Below are 20,602 nucleotides of genomic sequence, written 5' to 3' on the forward strand. Positions count from 1 at the left end.
TCACGATGTACAGCATTACAGATGATGAATAATATAGAGTGACAGACTAACACAAAGGGGTTTTGTTGCCTTTTTTGTAGTAACTGTTATGTGATCTGGCACCTTTTACATTCTTCATAAAATACACATTTATACAGCGATGTCACAATTACATTGCCTGGTGAGAGCTGCGTGATGCTCTTGAGGGGCCATTATTTGTCAGCACTGGGAGTACTATGAGTCTGTCGGGAAGGCTCACTGATTGGCTGTGAGTAAGCCCTCTCTCTGGGCATGCTCAATGATGGCAGTGTGGCAGAAATAGTACTGTTCTGGAGTCTGGATGCTGAAGGCCCTCTGGGTCCTCATGCGCCGTACTGTCTGGCATACATTAAGGGTGCCCACATCTTGTAGTTGGGACAGGCAAATGTCTAGGGCACAGAATGTACCTGTGGGGAAGAAGTTAAGCAGACAGGTAATTAACCAATCACCTAGAAAGATTCTGTTATAAAGGCTGTTGATATTTGAGTTTATGCATGGCTTTTTACAGACATTTTAAACAAAACCATCCATCACACTGTTCAGTAGTGAGTTTTGCATACCAAGGGATCTTCACTCACCAAAAAAAAAAAAAAAAAGTTTTGAATTCAAACTGAATGGTGAGGATGACTGTCAAAGAAGGAAAAAAAATCTAATTGCAAGCAGAGCACATTAAATAGTCAAAAACCCAAGTGTGATGCTTTTTAAGGTTCTTTGAGTGGAAAGCAGTTTAAAAAGTAGACACCGTTTAAAATTAAGATTTATCATCAGTTTATGAAACCTCCTAACATTTTCAACTCATTATTCAACCACTGACAGAAGATTAATCAACACATTTTTTACTGACAGCTTTGGCAAAACTGAAAAGCAGCCTGGTGAGGCCGAGTCATTCGATCAATTCATGCCTTGACTATAGTGCCAAATTATAGTAATTCTTTTGAAATGCTGTGAACAAAACCAAAAGCTTCCAAAAGCCTTGAGGTGTACCTCTTTGATGATACACAGTCCTTCTCCGAAAGGTATGCCCTTCATTTTCCTGAACTAATTTGCTATGCAGGTCACTTTACTTCCTCATTAGGAATGCAAAGTACTATTAGATCACCTGCTATCAAAATCACTTTTTGCATGATCATCACACAGGCTCCTTCTCCTTCAAAATTTACCTGAGGTGTTGTGCTGTCCCACATTCTCACTTTTATTGTGCATACCACACAATAACATGTTGCAGTGCATTCTTAGGTAAATCATACATATTAAGGCACATATTTTTGTTATTTATTGCAAAATGCATTTGTACAAAGAGGGGGGGGGGGGGGGGATATGCAGTTGACTGAGTCAGCCACAGACATTGTACTGAAGAGTGTACACATCTTTTGCCTTAAAATCTTGACAGTTTCCCATGGAGGCAAAGGGTATTTCAAACAACAGGTTGATGTACACAACACAATTGCATTACAAAGAGAATTTTTTTTTTCCCAAGAAACACAGGTGATATCCTCGTGTGAAAATAGCCAGTGTCTAAGGTTTAATCATTCTTCTCTGATAGCTGTAGTTCACTAACTTAAGACAAGATTTTGACGTATACAAGCACAGACTCTCACATATTTTATGGGACACACTCATACATCCTATGGTATTGATGAAAGCCGCAAGATTTTTCTATTTAAAAGAAAAGTTATTTATTTATTTTAGAGGTATTTTACTTCTTAAAAGAATCTTACTCATATACAATACAACATTCTTGCATGGTAGTGCTATTCACTTTCCTGTTAATCAACTCTGCAGGCACCTGACTGTAGCCATCTATTAAGAGGGACATATATGTGGCCATGCCAACACTGCTGTCCTGCATGAGGAACATGGTCAGCTGCATTCACTGGCACTCCATACTATAGCTGATAAACTTATTCTACACCTTCTTTGCGCTTTTTGTGTGATTGCTCCAAACTAAATTGACACCAAATTATTAATTTAAATAATCAAATCCAAACACCTGGTTAAACAAAGGTGATATGTTGCATCATGAGACTACTTTAATATAATTTATCGTAGTTGACAGTGGTGGGGACAGTTCCAACATCACTGCAGCAGTCAAAGTCCTTATGTATCAAACGTTTATGTATCATACTATCAAACCCCACAAAACAGCCTGGGAAAAATCAGGATGTGTGTAATGCCTGACTGATGTGAGAACAGAGAAATATAGATTAATATCCTCTTTCATGTGTGACCATGTAATGCTAATATGTAACCCATTAGTGAGTCTGTGAAAAGATGAAGAGAACTGATTTTTTTACATTATTAAACTAAACTAGTACAGGGAATTACTGGAAATTCTGGTTGATTCAGTTTAGAATCTCAAAATTCAACACTTGCAAATTGGCAAGGTCTCATGCTGGGTGAGCAGATCCCCGACATTAAAGAGAAATTCTGCTTCACTGCAGTAGAGGCTGATCTGTAATTGTTCGCTTCCCTGCATCACAGCATTAAGCTTCATCTTTACTTAAAATACTGTCAATGAGGTACTTGTTCACACAGGCTGTTGCATAACTAAAATCCTCAGAACTTTCTTGAAAAACAAAAATTCTAAGAGTGCCTGAGGTAAAACAGGACAAGTTATCATTATGAATCCTGACCTGTTCTGCCAATGCCAGCGCTGCAGTGCACTATCATGGGTGGTCCTGAGGGATGCCCTCTCCACTGTGACCCCATGGCTTTCACTGCCTTCTCCTGCTGCCTCTTCACAGCTCCCAGAAAATCGATGAGTGCAACGGCAGAGGTAGGAACACCATAATCTGGCCAGCTGAGGAACTGGAAGTGAGTTAGCTGTCTCTGCTCACAGTTCTGTTCAGATACAAAAATAAACAACAACAAAAAAAACAAAACCTTGGGTCAGTTATTTTGAAATGTGTTTCATAATGACTGACATGGCTTTATGAGGCACCTAGTTGGACATCTAAAAACCTTACCTCTGTGTTATGCAAGTCTAATGTGGTTTTGTTGTAATGGGGGTGCTTTTCCACTCTTTGATTAACCACTGCAATGTGGCCGTACACTTCCTGCCCACCCTCTTCAAGAGGCCAATACTGACCACACTTTCTACGACCACCTTCATTTGTCCTGCACAGGCAAACAATTTATCAGTTTATGGAGACAGCCATAAAACAAGCTATTGCTACATTGCAAAAACAGTTCCAAAACTGAATTTATTTCAATACCTCATGTCTGTGCATCAAAGCAATGTTTATGAGGGACAAAACCACAACAAGTTGCAAGGGCAAGCTGAATTAATGGCACAAAATGTAAGTTTGAAACCGTCCTTAAAATCAGACAAAGAGTAAGCCGATCAATGTAAGGATAAATGGACACCAATTAAAAGTGCCACGACAAAACAGGAATTCTCCAGCACCGTCCAGAAGCCACTGGTTAATACCTGGTTGTCATGACAATGACTAGCACGTTCTGCTCCCAGCACATCCTCCAGAAGTCTCCATATGTTTTCTCCAAAGGTCCTGCATAGTTTGTTGACAAAAAGTATTAGTGTGCTAAATTGTCCAGTGGAAATCTTCAAATAACTTTGTTTTTGTTTTTTGTTACCTTGAGTACCGATGTATGCATTTTTCTGTTTGTATCCATCCATGAAGCTGGCATTTATGTAGTCTGATTTCTGTGGAAATAAATATTGTCTTATCAGAGTCACTTTACATGACACCATGATTACTGCATTGCAAACATTTAAACTGTACAGTTATAAAACCATAGTTAATGACCATACTTTCACAACAGAGTTGAGAATATTAACCTTTCAAAGATACAAAGAAAAAAAAAAAAGAGAAATTTTTCTAATAAAGACAAACCTCATTTCTTCTTGCTTTCAGGCACACACGTGTTTGGTCTAAGCAAAGGACATCTCCATATCGATTCCTTTCCTGGTTACAGGCAGCTCTATATAAGTTTAAATGGTAAATACATGTAAATAAATATGTCATTTAAAAATCAGTCATTAAAAATGTGAAAACTCTCTTGTAAACACAAATGCAGCTTAATGCACCCACATAAAACCTCCTTGAAAGATGCATCCATGGTTCTGTGGTTGTATGACTAAATTTCAGTCTCAGAGATTCATTTAACAGCATATTTTTGTTGTGACTCAAAACACATCTGTTTATACAAACTAATCATTAAATCCTTGGTAAACTGATTCCACTCAGGACTCGGATAAAATTGGATGGTAATAAGTAAAACCAGCAGTACAGGAAATGGTTCTTGAGTTATTTGCAAGGTGAATGTTGTATGGCCTACATGGTTGTCTGTGGTTGTTTGCATCTGAGTTCATGTTTTAAATAACCATGGTATTTGGAATGCAAGACCAACATCGAGAGCAAAATAGTGTATCAATACAAACTCAAACGGTGCTTGTAAATACAGGAGAATACAGATTATCTTCCACACAGAATGCGATCTTGCTCCACTAACGTGTGCATGTATGTATAGCTACAGAACAGGAGCGACAGCTTCTTAAAACTTTAGCTGTTAACGCCAAGCGTGATATGGTAACACAAGGGGGAAGTATGGAGGAGAGAGTGAAGGGCGGGGGAAGGAGATTAACTCACAGGGCATGGTGGAATGTTCCGGCAGGGGCTTCTTTGCGTATCTCCTCGTACTCCTGGTGAATACCAGCTCGCTGGAGTCTGTTTATGTGGGCCATCAGCTCGGGCAGCTTCATGGCCTCTGGACCAGGTATGTGGATGGAGCTATCTTCCAGTGGGATACTCACCAACTCATCTACGGGATCCACGCGCCCGTTTTGTGATAACAGCAGTTGCTGGTTCAAGCTGTGTGCGTCAAGGGGGAGTGATCCCCCCAGGTGCTCAGGCAGGCAATCACGAGGAAAGTGCCGGCGGAGGTCTGTCATTCTTACCATCTGCACCTGCAAAGGGTGGCAAGCCACATCATGAGTGACTTGAAGGACAACTGTTAGTACTACTACAAGGTAAAAGCTGTTAAAACTCTTCCTTGTTCACACAAGGATTATGGTTGAGTACATAAATTACAAATACTTAGTGGTGCTGAATGTCTGGGAACACTCAAGAAAAACTGTACTTCTGAAAGCAGAGAGTGAAGCTTTAAGACTGTCAAATCACCTCAGTGCTTAAGAGTACGCTCTGCATGTTAAGTATGTTCTTACATATATTTTTGAACTTATCAATTTATTTTCGGATGTTGAAGAATGCACACTCATTCATGCAAGTTATTATCTGCTCTGCAGCGTCACTGCATGTGGCCACTAAAACCTAACCAACATAAATGTCGTTCCTATACTGTAATAAGTATGAGTTCCCTTTTTTGACTTAATCATACAAAGAACTTAGATAAGACAGTCCCTCAGTACTGATGTTAAGATGCAGGCAAAACTTCTCACATTTAATTGTGACGGCTAAGCCAAAGACTTGTTCTAGGTGTAGGAAAGCATCAGTCACCTTTTGGTGTGAAATCAAAGATTAAATATTATTTTGAAATGAATCTATCCTTCAAAATGGGAAATACATCCGTCACTATGGTAACAATGTCAAAAGCCAAAAACAATTACGCAAATCATTTTGAGACTGCTTGACAAGACTTTTCGGGAAACTAGAACAGGTCTATTGGTTCAGCTAGATATCTGACCAAATACGACATTCTTAGACTATAAATACATAGTACGACTGTACAAACCCTCTCTCTCAGCTTCTCCTTCAGGAGCAGACTCAGCAGGTTGTATGGTACGCGGAACCAGACAGGAGCCCCGACGATAAATACTTTCTTCAGCCTGGCAGGGAATGCCCCCTGGATAGAGGAAAAAGGAAAATAAAAAGAGAAAAATCCAAAGATCTCGTTTAAGGTAGAAAAACATAAAGGAAAGTTGTTTAATTTGCATGTGACGTAATTTTAACAAAGCCAAAACTAGAGTGAGACATTCCTTTAACTATACTGATTCAGAAGATGAAGATTCTCAGAGTGGTGGCCACATATTCAAATGAATCCTTCAAAATGTCCAAACTACAAATACAAAAGCCAGCCCATAAGATTGTATTAATCCACAATCTTAAATCTCCTCTTGGCCCAAATCCCTTATGGAACATCTTAGTTTCAGAAGTGCTTATTAGATCAGGGCCATCCAGTCCTTTACCAGAATTTGGTAAAGGAATAAGATGCAGGGAACACCTGATTACACCACAACTGCTGAGAGATCCATTTGGACACCCCCTAGTTTAGACTGTGGGCTAATGAATAAAAAAAAGTTAACATCAAAGAGGGCACCTAACCATACTGACCTTTAGCAAATTTAGGATCTTTTTACTCAGGTCCAACTCAAAGTTGGTGTAGCTGGATCCTCCCATGTCGTAAATGAACACCAGCCCATTTCTTTGAGTCTCAAAGCTAGAGTGACGGAGGAGTTCATGGAAAAGAAACTTTACATAAGTCAAAAAACACACAGCACATCTTCCTACATTAAAAGTGTCATCTGATGAGTACATTTAAAACTTTCAAGCTAAACTTACTGAATAAACACAGCACTGTAATTACTGAAATGAGTTAACATTTAAAAGACTTTATAAATTACTCTGCTTCAGGATAACACACTTTATATATCTTTTGTATCTGCAAGGGTGTTTTTTATTTTTAGTGCATCATGTTATTTTCAGTATGCCAGACATTTGATTTGAATACGAATCCTACACTCAGATTAATTTGAGGTAACAAACCAAAGCCATGGTAGCTGAGCTAAACGTCACCATGGCAATATGTTTACCCCACAGCAGCTGGTTACACTGTGGTAGTGTTCATAAAAGGGACCAACGTTTGCAAGATGGTTTGATGGATGGAAGGGAGATAGTCAGGTACTAACCTTTCCACTGCTCGATCCAGTAAGTAAAAGAGTGCCTGCAGAACAACATGGTTGCCAGTTTTGTTCGGGTGGTGTAGCTTAGCTGTGTACAGGGCAATGGAGGCTCCAGAGGGATCCCGCACACTCTAATAAAAGGCACACAAGGATTCATGTATTAATACGTGTCACACTGCACATGTGCACACTTACATTACCCCCACATACATTTATAAAGAGGAAGCAGAAAAAATTAGAAGAAAAATTATACATATGTATATGTGCGTGTGTGTGTGTGTATGTATATATATATATATATATATATACACACATACATACACAGCCACAGCCCCCCCCCACACACACACATACATACATATATATATATATAAGGTACGGCACGATATAGTTATATCACGATTTGGTTCGATATACGATATGAGGTTCATGATTTGATATCACCACGATTAGACAGAACCTATTATCAGTTCAGTGACAAAGTATGAATATTCAGAATTGATTTTTCATTTTTAGCCATGCAATATATAAAACAAATTCTCATTTGAATAAAGTTCTGTACTAGACAGTACATAAAGAGATCGAAGTAACAACAGAAATTCTCATAAAGATCAAAAATACAAGTGTCATAAATACAAGCTACCTCAATGCTTCCCAGCAGCACAGTTAATCAAACATATTAAATTAAATGACTAACATGACATCATGAATCATACAGTAAGTATGTATGTCTACATTATGAACAGTTTCTTTGCACAACAAAGGTACCATAAATCTGTTAACGTTGCTCAGTCATTTTAAACAGCAGTTTTCAATGACACATGTACGTAATGCGTTATTTTGACACTGAAAGTAACGTTACGATTAGCTGAAATAAAGCTTAGTTTTTAAATGATGTGTAAAATAACAAGTTGCCATAATTCCATTATCGCTTTCATTATTAAGGCATCTTAATTGGCGATTTTCAAACTATGACACATCTTAGTATCTCGCTACGTGACGTATAGGAGAAGAATGTAGTCGTTTATAAAGTCAAATACAAGTAGAGTACAATGCAAAGTAGCAAATATAGCGATATCATTTTCTTGCTTACGAAATGGATCGTAATATTTTTGGATTGCTATATATCGAATTTCGATTTATTGCTCCATCCCTAATACACACATTATATATATATATATATATACATATATATATATATATATATATATATATATATATATATATATATATATATATATATATTACCAGGCTTTGTTGAATACTCGATTCTGATGGGTCAGTTAAGGCATTCTAAGGTCTGTTATGTCTGCATAGTAGATCGCTACTATGTATGACAGACAGTTGTGTTTTATATATATATATATATATATATACATATATATATATATATACATATATATATATATATATATATATATATATATATATATATATATATATATATATATATATATATATATATATACACACACATATATATATATATACACACACACACACACACACACACATATATATATATATATATATATATATATATATATATATATATATATATATATACACATATATATATACACACATATATATATATATACATACATACACACACATATATATGGAAGTTGTATTAAAAGGTTGTTAAATGCTATAGGTTTTACAAGGCATTCATTACTTTTTTTGATTTTTTAAATTTTTAATCATGCTAAAAAATAACTAATTGATCAGTCACACTGGGCAGCAACCCGTCAATCATTTCCAAAATGTTTAAATCACAATTCCAAAACATAACACATATTTAATGTATTCTAAAACCCTTAAGCCCCTCATATACACTAGCATGTGTGTCACTGATGGAAATTTATCCAGATATAAAGAAGTCAAACCATGCGTCAGCAAGACCATCACACACTCAGCCTAAGATGTTGTTGCACATAGAAATTAGTAGTTCATTACAGAGAGACAATTTTAGTGATAATCTACTGAATATACGAATGACTGCTGGCTTGAATCTACAACATATCATTGTTGAGGACAAGTACTACGAGTGTGTGTGTCGGCATGGGTGGATGAGGCCACAGACACAACAGCCCATTGAAGGTAGTTAATGTGAAATTCTGTTTTGTAAGGGCTGACTTCATCAAAACACCAACAATTGAATGATCATTACTGACTGAGGACATGGGCATGGCTATAGAACAAATTGTTAGAGCAGTGAAGCTACAGATCCTTTCCTGTTCAAGTCCAAATAAGAGACACACCTCAGCAGTCCTAGTCCATGACTCTCACATGGTTCTCCTGATAATACTTTGATTTACTTATTTAATAAATGTTAGCCCCAAGCACCTAAAAGAGCATCCCCTCAAACATGCTTCTGTTAAAGTTCTGAAGAAGCATAAGAGAAAAGTCTCAAATACTCAAAGGCCAATTGCTTTTAACAGATTGTGTGTGTCGTCTGGTTTTATGACATCATCGACAGCTCTCAGATATACCTAAAGCAATACATTTGTAAAAAGTCAAAAACCTTGAGCTTGATTTTTTTTATTACAGTAATTTGGTAGTTTCTGAGAAATGTGTTACAAACTGTTGAAAATTTAAGATTATTTTTTACATTTTTCACCTACAACACCTTAGCAGCAAGTACTTATTAATAACACGAACTTAAGACATCTCTGTACTGCCACATTCTCTCTCTTTAAGTACCAAAGTGGAAAAATGTGATAGGAAACTAGTCAGCAGGTTATCTATCAAATCAGTCTAACAAATCAGTCAGATAATGAACAGTGAACAAACCCACTAAAATCTACTGCTCCAGTCATGAAGAGATCTCAAAACAGAACCAAAATAGAGGTGGCTGATATAGATTTCAATATGTCATAACTTGGATTCTGATTTAGACATCTAAAAATTCACAGAAGAAACTGTTTGAAACAATTAAAAATATTAAGAAATCTATATAGTTCAATTAGTAAAAATGTCATTGTGTCACTGGTTCCTCTCAGCCAGTACTTTTCCAGTAATGATAAGTTAGGCTATATCTGTAAATAGCTTGGTTCAAAACATCTCCAGTCACTTAGAAACGGTCAACACACGCAATACATTCTAAGCAACTCGGATTTTGTTTATACCCTTTTTGCAGACAACGGAAGTAGTGATGCATTTCCCTCTCAAGACTTTGTGAAACAGCTGATGTTGGGCCCAAGTGTCATTCTCTAAGTGTCCACAGAGAGGCAGACAGTAAAACAACCTAATGGTAAGAAGGGATAGTTCATGAATGTCTAGGAAACCCTTCAAAATGGGTGCTGCTTGCAGTCAGTAAAAAAGACCACAGCAATATTACAATCGACAGGGAACACTGACATTACACTTGACTAAAAAGTCAAATCAGCTGCATTCAACCATAATAAGACAGAGTTTTTAAGAATGTAATTTACAAAAGTGTTGTTCTGTTTCATTCCACACAACACTCTAAACTGTAACTCCTCCTTGTATGTGTTTCTGATGGGATTTAGACAGAGTTAGATGATATGCTTGTTTCAAGTTGTTGAGTCATGTGGACCGTGTATCCCGTCACCTCTCGCACCCCATAATATTAACAAGGATTAACAGTCTGATTACACCTCACAGGCTCCATCAGTCAGCTCATCAAAAAGACGCATTTGATCTGCACTGCTAAAATCTCACACTTAATCCTTAGCTCTCTTATGTGTGATCTGAGAGACATCTTTTTTTTTTCTTTTCCAAATCAGTGTGTCGTGACAAGATGTTTGCTATTACTGCTAAATATGCATCAAGCATTAAACATCAGAACAGTCATCATAAAATGATTATGGAAAAATACATTATGTCTCAATGGAGGATGTATGACTGTGTTGTTGTCTTGAAGCTAAAAATATTGCTAACAGAGTGGCAAATGCTGGAGCGGAGGAAGTGAATTATGAGGAGTAGAATTGCCTCAATCGATACGCTGTCACTGTGGTGACGGGTGCCGGTGTCACTTTTCTGTATTGGCTTCTGACTGTCTGAACCAGACCAAACAGACTCCTCCTGGAGGCCATTTTTGACCTTGATGGCAGTGTCATTTCCAAAGAATTAAAAAACCGACTCAAATGACTTAAAGAGCTGCTAAAACTCAAAATTTAGAAACTGCTTCATGGTTCTTGATCTTATAATTCACAACACACTGCCACAAACCACTCACCAATATTGCATACTGTAATAAAATTCATTATACCAGACACACATGTCACCAACCAGGTCACCAGAGCATGAGTGGCCTTTCACAGACCTTAAAGGACGCTTTTGAAGTTTAATGCACAATGTTTCCATATGCGTACATGTTCTCTGCTAGAACAATTATCATCACATTGGGATTACGTACATCATTACTAACTGTAGGAGGGCTCTCACAAAGATTAAATCTGAATTTAAAGTTGTCTCATGAAGAGAAAGAAACATGAAAAAAATGCAGTTATCTTGGTTCTTCGACTGCACTGGAGGAATGTGACAAAATTCAGTAAATTTCAAAATTTGAGACTGCTCTTCAGTGAGATCTTACCAGGACTGTGAATTTCCCACTAAGCAGCTCAGAGCGCAGTGGCTCCTCCTGAGGTTGGAGTTTGACAATGCCTTCCTTCACACGCATCTCCTAAAGGGGTTACACATTAGAGAAAGAACATATAAGATTCAGCTCGGTTTCCATTTACAGACTCTGCACACACTTCATCTTTTGCCACACCTGTTTTGAGCTGTAAGACAAAACTCACACCTAAAAAAATGTTCAGTCATAATGTATTGACAATAAAACCCTGAAATTCCTAAAATGTCATTGTAATCTCCTAAATACAAGTGTTATCTCCTACCAACAAGGTTACTAAAATAAAGAATTTCCTCACTATTATGTTTAACTTTAAAATCTCTTAGGAAGTAGATCAAACTCTCTAACTCACTGAAATTGAAATAGTGAAAGTCATAACAGGTGTCCCAGTTCTCAGTTCACAGTAGTGATATTACCCATCACATTTCACACTTTATTCACTCTAACTCAGACATACACAAACTCTCTACACAGATCAGTGCCCCAACAGTATCACGGCCATGTCGTATTCCATTAAAATGTACTGAAATTTTGAAAAGCCAATCTTTGTTACAACACCTTTTTGACTTAAAGCATGTGGGTGAAATCTAGCCACATCCTGAATGACTACTGGATGGGCGATTAGTGAGTGTGATTTTCTGTTTCCCAATCTGTAACTCAAAACATGCCTGTTTTGTCTCCACATATAAAGGCATTTCACACAGTACAACACAATCATCCCTATTTAGATCATTTTTCGGAAGGGATTTGCATAACATACTCATAGGACTACTGGAACTAAGCCATGTGCTGACAGAATTCTACATAACCTTTCTAGACATGACGCAGCCATGCAAAGGATAGTGAGAATGAGAGCTGATCAATTATGCACTAGTCATGACTACTAAACTGGGCATCACATCTGTCTTGTTTCTGAAATATGACGCACATAAACGGCAGTAATTCATGAGGAAAAGTAACAACTCACAGACACAAACACATACCCTGTAGCTGTGAAAGAGCTCAATGGCTCTATAGACATCGAATTTTCGAGCCATGAGGAACTTGACAGCAACATCCCAGGATAAAGGAGATACTCCATGCTGTGTGGTCCACTTTGTGATCTCCTCCAGAAACTGCTTTGTAGCCTAGGAAATAGTGGAAAGATTTTCATAAGTAATTTCTTTCAGTACCACACTATAAATGATAAAAATGAGAAACATATTTAAATAAATACTTGGGAGAATAATGATTATCTTGTTGAATGTTTTCAAGACTGCAGACAATCCCATTTGAACAGACACGTTTCCAAGTAAGATCCAATCTTCTTGAACATGAAATACCACAAACCATGCGACAACCAAGCGGCATCATGCAGGCCCCTGTGTACGAGTGACACAGTTTGCCACGCTTACTTTGGTTTTACAAAACTTTGGAGTCCTCACTGCAGAGAATGGAAAATTCTTCTGCAAACAAATTGACACTGTTTAACATTATCACATTATTCACCAGGAGGTGAATATAAATATATTCAAAAAATATTTATGGCCAATACACAACACAAACTAGGCCTTTGTTCACTTCCCAGCAACTGTAAACAAACACAAGTGCACACACATAGCTGTGAGTGTAAACACATCATGTATAAAAACAGGGTGGATGAGACATCAAGATCCTCCACTCCTATGTAGTAAGTCTATGCCTATAACACTATAACAGGAGCAGGAACGTCAGCTCCACATACATACGCTATGAACAGGTTTAAAGACGTCTATAACAGCCCCCCCCCCCCCCGCACTGGGAATTTTGCTCACCAGTTTATTTATTAAATGACACAGAAAGGAAAACATAGCTTGCATTAAGTTAAACCACAAAATGAAAGGACTATATACAAAGAACCAATCCCCCCCCCCTCCCCCGCCTAAAAAAAGAAAGAGAGAGATCCTCAGGATCTGAACGAGCATTTCTTTTGGTCTGTGCCAAGTTGCACATCAGTGAATGGTCAATGAGACAGAGTGGGCAGTGAAAGGGTTGTGAGTGAAGGGTTCCATTTCTGTAGACAGCAGGAGGAAGTGCAAGAGTTCAGAAACCAAAAACACACTGACACCCTTAAGCAAGTGCATGAATATGAAAAGCCCAGGGCAGCACCACATTATTCAGCAGGACCAGGGTACAAATCACATGGCCGTGCTATAGCTCTAAATGAGTGCCCAAATGTTTTGACATTGAACGCTGAGGAGTGTTTGTGCTAAAATGCTGGATGCATAGATTGGTGTCAAAAAGTCTGTGCTTCTTTCCCATAGCAAGCAGGTCAGAGTTCTATACAAACACATTGCTTTTTGCCAAGAACAAGTAACAAAAATGTCATGCGGCAAAATGAATGTAGAGCCTACACTCAATTGTGTCATTAATACTAACGACGCTTCAGACTGATAAGAAACCACATTCCTTAGCTCAAATAGAGAAGGGACAGGAGGATATCACTCAGATTCAGTGCTGAGGATTCTTAGGGTGAGTATTTGAGGGAACCACATGATGGTTTTGAACATGACTCTTAGAACATGTACTAACTTATCTACATGAACTGGTCTCACAATGAAGGATGACTTGCACTTGATAGAATATGGCTAAATGCTTTGGGAATTCTTCTAATTTTTAATTTTACAATGAGTTGCTCATATTCCACCTCCATATTTGATTTTATTTGTACTACATAGGACCCAAGTTGATTGACAGACATGCATTTTTAGAAGGCAAGGCTTTTAAAAGGTACAATTTCAGAAATTCTGACAAGTTAACCAGTTGTATGAGACACACGTATGTCTACTGTTCCACAGTCCACGCCTGAAATGTTGAAGTGATACAGACAACCACGTTCTATAACATTAGCCGTGTCTGGGTGCAGTTTTCTCTTGTGAGGGTTATATTCAGAAGTTAGATTTTAGCCATCTGGAAACAACATGCACTTGTAAATTATGCACAGACACTCTTGTGTAGTTGGTCACTGTGTACCTCTATAAAATACTTACAGTTTCAAAATTTTCAAACTTTCTTGCTAGGACATCTGTATGAAAAAAAAAACATTAAAATTGAGTAGTCACAATTACATCATAATAGATATGTTTTAACTCTTTACCTACCCTGTTGCCTCATCCATCACCATGTATGCAAGAGGATGGAGAAGGTCACTCAGGAGGAATTTTTTTTTTTTAACAATGGTTTAGCCATATAAGTCCGTGCCATACTCGCATGCATGGCACACAATGAGTATATCAAATAAGTTGTTCTTTTTTCTTGGCTGTAGTAAATACTGGGTTAAATTTCAGATTTTTATCACACCTGATCTACTCACAGAATTGCAGCTACTAAGATCAGATGTCTTGCCAAATGAGAAGTAAATCATCAGTCTAGCAAAGCCAAATCTTCAGAGAGAGAAGTTTGAAATAAGTTCTTGTGCAACTGACAAAAAAGGAGCATCATCACTATTTCACTGATCACATTAATATACATGTAAATCAGCATCAGAAATTAATGGGGGCAAAGGGCAAAAATGCCCCGAGAAATCTCAGAATGCCCCTAAAAACCGTGACCGTAGGGCAAATATTGCCCCCAAGACAACTGTTAATTTTGTCAACGAAAACTGCAATGAAAATTGTTTGTCAACAAACTTTCTTCCATGATGAAAACAAGACGCTAACCCAATAAAAATGCACCTTTGAAAATAAAAACTGTAACGAAATATATTACCCTTTGCGTTGACAAATAATAGGGAGACGATTAAGTCAGAGACAGATGACTGGACAAGTCATTTATATGCCCTTCCGCTAGAAATCAACTGTTAAACATTTCAACTATGCATTATACATCTATGACGGCTATTGAGAGCTAAATAAAAGTCTAAATAGTTTGAACCGTCTCCTGCTTTCTCTCACACATACAGATGGTATTCTATACACATATACAGATGATTACACACTTCCCTTTGAAACAGCAATAGTATGCCTTTTATTTACTCCTGTTGGCACAAGGTGGTGATTACTGTGTGCATTTGAATCTGGGCTCATTTCACATTAAAAACAGCAAATTTATACTCTATTTGCTATATTCAACTTTAATTACTATTTTTTACAAGTGCCCCCAAACTTTTGTAAATGCCCCCAATTTTTTTAGACAATGGGAGCAAAAGTTGCCCCCCAAATATTTTTTAAATTTCCAACACTGATGTAAATATACCCGTTTCACAATCCTTGTGGAAATCGCTTAAAACTTTGCAAAAATCCTATATCTGAAACAAAGTTACCTCCTACTCCCCCAACCCCCTTCTCAATTCAACCTCTCTTCTGAGAATTAAAAAAAAAAAGTCTTCCTCTTGGGAGAGCAGGCCTAAAGCCTCTTTCCTTGCCATAAAAGGATAAGTATCACAAGAAAGGGAGCAGTTACTGGAGGAAGTAAATCCCTCAAACTTTACTTCTTTGAAAGATGTCTACTTAGAATGTACAAAAGAATGTAAAGTCAGCATCCACTAGACTGATATTACACAATGTCCAACCACTTGTACGCAAATAATCTAATACCCACCTCCTCGCTGCACGGCATAGTACACCCTGAAGTAGACTTTTCAGCCCAAGCAGTGCGTAGCCTAAGTCTTGTTAACCACTGACAAGATGGAAAACACTGTTAATATGCCCTTGTTCAAAAGTTCACGTATTCTTGACGTTGATTCCAAATGATAAATCCGAATCTGCAAGCAAAATAAATTTCAAAGTGGAGCAACATATGTCTTAGAGCAGTTTTGCAAATTTCAAGGTCTCTTATATTGTTCCATAGAAAGGCCTGTGAAATTGGCTACGCTTTAAATGTGCATCCTTCACGTAGTCTCAACACTGAAGGTAGTGTAAGTTTTGTACTAAAGAGATGCCATTTGGTTTATGGGAAATTTGACATGGTAACCACTATGTACGAAGCCATTCCAAGATGGTGCATTAGGCCTCTCAGTGGTCAGTCAGATATCAGTTTTTAATCAGTAACAAAATATGCTTATTTTTTTCTTGACTTTATGAAAATGTAACAATTTGTCATATGGATGCTATTTGTCAAATGACTATTTGTTTAGGATATGGGTCATTTCCATCTTAGAATCTGTAGATGTATACTGCTACCAAAAATACACTCAGTTTCAACCATCAATAACACAATGTTTTGTTAGTGTATGTTTGCACTTGTTTGACCCCAGCAGAAAATGTGCTGATAGAGGTTGAGATTTCAACTTTCCAAACAGTTTCTTGTCCACAGCTCTAAAATTTTCAGTCTAATTTTCATTCTGGTAGCCTGAGTCAGCTCATTTTAGGCTCTGATCAAGTAGCCCGATACTATTATCTTAGATGAGGAATCAATCTGTTTTTTACAGTCTTAATCAGCATATTTTTCAGGAACAACTGAGTAACTGCTTCATCAGTTTCCAGTATGTATAGTACTAAAAAGAACAACACTCACTTAGCGTCAAGACCTATAAAAACACCTTACGTATGGGAAGGAGGCAGATTCTTATCTCAAAATCAACATTTCCAGTTGTAATAAGCATGTTATGTCTCAGCTCAAAGATGAGTGAGTGGCCTACAGAGGAAGCACTGGGGTGTCCACAAGGTTCATCATGTCCTAAATAGAGGGTAGCAAAAGGCACACGAGAAATGTTTAATCTGAACCTTCTTCGGTCTGAAACTGTAGCTATTCTGATAAGTTATTATTGATCATATCATTGGCATGTGATCTAGCTGGAAGTCCTAAAACCATGGGTGTTTCAATTGTGTTTCATTTTCAAGGTGTTCTCTATAAACTAAGATACAAGTTAACTGTTTGGAATAATGTTATTCTCTCAAAGTTGTTATTCTGTCATAGGAAACGACATCTTGCATGTCAGTTGTCGAGAAGTTTCGTGACATCATGTTCTCTTGGGAGAACATGATGTGTGCTACATGGGAGTGTGCTACACTCCAAGATTTTCTTTTGGTGAAAATGATCACCAAGGAAGTGGCTGGTCACAAAGAACTCAAGCAACACTTCTGCATTTGGGAAAGAGCTAGCATTAACCACTAACAATGAATTTATAACTATGAATTTATCAAAGTAATCTGGTAAAAATACTGTATGTACCTATTTATTTTCTTACATGTAACTTCAGTTAAGTAGTTTGTGCTAGACTATGTCTCCTCATCAACTTTATTTTGTTTAGTTAATAAAGATTTAAATGTACTTGTAGATCCATTTAATTATTTCCATCATGTGATTTCACAATCAACTCTACAAGTCGAGCACATGAGTTGAGAATTTACTGTTCTCATTGAACTCCACCCCTACACATAAATCTATTTCAAAATGGCATGACAGTCATTTATTGAGATTTATTGTAATTAATACATCCCAAATGTAGTGTACTGTTAACTACAGGTAGGGTGGTAAAGAATCTCAGAGAATGTAGAGTCTCAGTGCAGAACAAATTTAATACATCTAGACAGCACCCACCATACAAACAGACATCTCCTTCTGCCTTTATGGAAATTTATCAATGAAAACATTAATAAGTTAAATAACACTTTTTGGCCACTCAAAGTGTACAAGTACTCCACTGTACCATTAAACCGATAAGCCCATCCCGGTGACGTTTCATGGCATAATTGCTCTGCTCTCCTGCTTTCAGTATGCCTAGATTAGACACACTTAAGACTTATCATTAAAATGACAGTGTGCCCAACATTGATAAAATCCCTTCAGCAATACATTCTAACTCTTGATAGAGCTTGATTTACTCCATTGCTTCCACACAAATGTAACACACTAGATTAGTTTCAAATCACACTGTTTTAAGAAAATCATTATCAGAACTATCTCCCCCCACATCTTGGAATCACCAAATCATCAGCAGCACAACATCACCATCACCAGCATAAAAGGCTCCTGCTGATACCAAAAGAGAATTGACTTGCACCGTGAGTCAACCTCCCTGTTAGTCTGATGCTTCCTGGGGAATGACCCCACATCCCTTCTTCCCTTAATCACTATCATAACTCCTACCGTTGAGCTCTGGCAGCACAGTGGAAATGCTTTTAGCAGCTGCCTCAAGAGTGAAGTTCCACAGCTCAGAACTGGCCCTTGGGGCCCATGAGCACCGGACACAGCCAGGCTGAGATCTAATTACCAGCAAACATACATCCACACTAGCCAGTCTGGAAGGAGATGAAGTGGCCAAGTAAGACTTACTGGGCCAGACAAACTTCAATGATAGGGAAAGTGGATTTGAGGAGACAAGAGGTGTGAAATAAGTGTCCCAAAAAAAGCTGTCAAAAGTGCTATCAGAGAAACCACAACCGCACGTTTATTTCTATATCTTTGGTGGTGGTAAATATTTGGCATAAAGCTTCCATGTCAGTGCTTGTCAACAAGGCTTGAATAAAAAAAAAAAAATACTGGTAGCACAACAAATTCAAATTAACTGTTACCCATTTAATTGTAATTTTGAGAATCAGCTGAAAGGCTGCCCCTAGTGCACTTAGTTGAACTGCAGGCAGAATGAATGCCTCACCTTCCTCTGTTCCTCTAGTCCTGTATTAAAGTGCTGAAATTTCAGTTTTGAAGTGAAAGGGGTAAGTAAAGCATATATTCATAGCAGACATTAACATTTACACAAGCACCACAGGGATTCTCTTGCTTTGACCTCACATAACCCAAGATACAAGACATAAGTATACCATCTTATTCAGCTTTTTAAAAATAACAAAGCCAAAGACTTCAGCGTACCCCCAAGTGCAACAACACAGTTTCTCACCATCACACAAACTACAAGGAACTCCTGAATGCCCATGAGAGGCAAGTACTTCACAATACAAATTTTTCAGTTCAGGCCCTCATACACGTATCAGGTTGTCTGCAGTAAAGAGTCTGTGTACATATGCCATAGGTGCCACACGTTTACAGGTTCCTAATAGAATCATACAGTCAAGAGAATGCATTGTTCTGAGCAAACTTCAGTAGACTGCTAATACGGACGGATAGTTACACATGCAAATTTTCACAGTGTTTATGCTAGACGGATAAGACGTATGTACGGCAAATAAACTTCGAAAGTTAAACGAAACGTTACAGGGGAGTAATGTAAATCTGTGCAACAAAACAACTAGTTAAAGGTATGTATGCTTCTCTATTTTTGAAAAGCGTAACAAAGGGGAAAACTCTTAATCGGATGAATGTATGAGAAATGGTACTTTACCTCAAATTATGGATTACACTTTTGCTTCAAATTTAATTCAAAGGAATACTGCGACAACAAATCGAAAGAATTGCTTCCCCGTGTTCCCTGTTCAGTCCCAAGCCAGATGTGCGAATAACTTTATCTCGCGTAAAACATTACCGGAATTTTAATGATCCACTTAATTTAAAAGCATTCCTGCAAATAGTGTCCCCACTTTAGTGTCAACCGGATTAAACTACTTCAAACAGCTAAAATGATCAGGAATGGACCGTTATGGGTTAGTCTATGGGTTATGTGGCAATAAACCAAACACTTAAGTAGTTATACTTTATACTCAGTTTCCGGGGATGGGGGGGTTGAAGACTGGGGCGGTGATAATAAACCTTTAAAGGTGTATATAAACCATAAACCGGAAAACACACATATCCTTTGATTCATCTTTACCTACCTGTTCTTCTTCGGTCGTTAATTTGGCTGCCATTCCTCACTTCCTCCTTGGAATTCGGATACGTCTATCCTTAAATGGTATGAGTTGTTTTTTAAGGAATTTGAGGTTTTCGCTAGCCTGGACCCCTGTTGTACAAGAAGAACTGATGACGGTAAAAATCCAGTTTCTGAGAAGTCAGCTATTAGCTAGCTTAAAGTCTAACAGTGGGAGATTCCGGAGCCGAATTTAATCCTGGCATTCTGATTAGTCTAAATATACATAGAAGCTAAGATGTATAACTTGTTATCGAGCACTCGTGCTAGAAGTTCCAATTCAAGGAGAGCAGTTAACCAGGACATCTTCTATTCTACGCACAACTTGCTAACTAGCTGTGTAGCAGTCATCTAGCTAGCTACACCTTCAAAACGCTCAGCTGTGTTGCTTGCAGTTGTTAGA

At 37.7% G+C, this 20,602-nt stretch overlaps 1 protein-coding gene across 1 annotated transcript; it reads right to left on the minus strand.

Annotated features, from left to right (window-relative positions):
• Nucleotides 1–20,296, minus strand: ptpn9a (protein tyrosine phosphatase non-receptor type 9a). The gene is made up of 13 exons (XM_030780156.1): nucleotides 20,168–20,296; nucleotides 12,482–12,625; nucleotides 11,460–11,549; nucleotides 6,905–7,029; nucleotides 6,330–6,435; nucleotides 5,731–5,841; nucleotides 4,629–4,945; nucleotides 3,873–3,960; nucleotides 3,613–3,682; nucleotides 3,449–3,527; nucleotides 2,985–3,135; nucleotides 2,652–2,859; nucleotides 1–425 (listed from the first exon to the last, which is right to left on the minus strand). The coding sequence occupies exons 1-13, from the start codon at nucleotides 20,198–20,200 to the stop codon at nucleotides 235–237; spliced, it is 1,713 nt and encodes a 570-aa protein (XP_030636016.1). The 5' UTR covers nucleotides 20,201–20,296; the 3' UTR covers nucleotides 1–234.
• Nucleotides 20,297–20,602: the final 306 nt, after the last annotated feature.

The sequence above is a fragment of the Chanos chanos genome, chromosome 1 (genome assembly GCF_902362185.1).
Source record: "Chanos chanos chromosome 1, fChaCha1.1, whole genome shotgun sequence".
Lineage (NCBI taxonomy): Eukaryota > Metazoa > Chordata > Actinopteri > Gonorynchiformes > Chanidae > Chanos > Chanos chanos.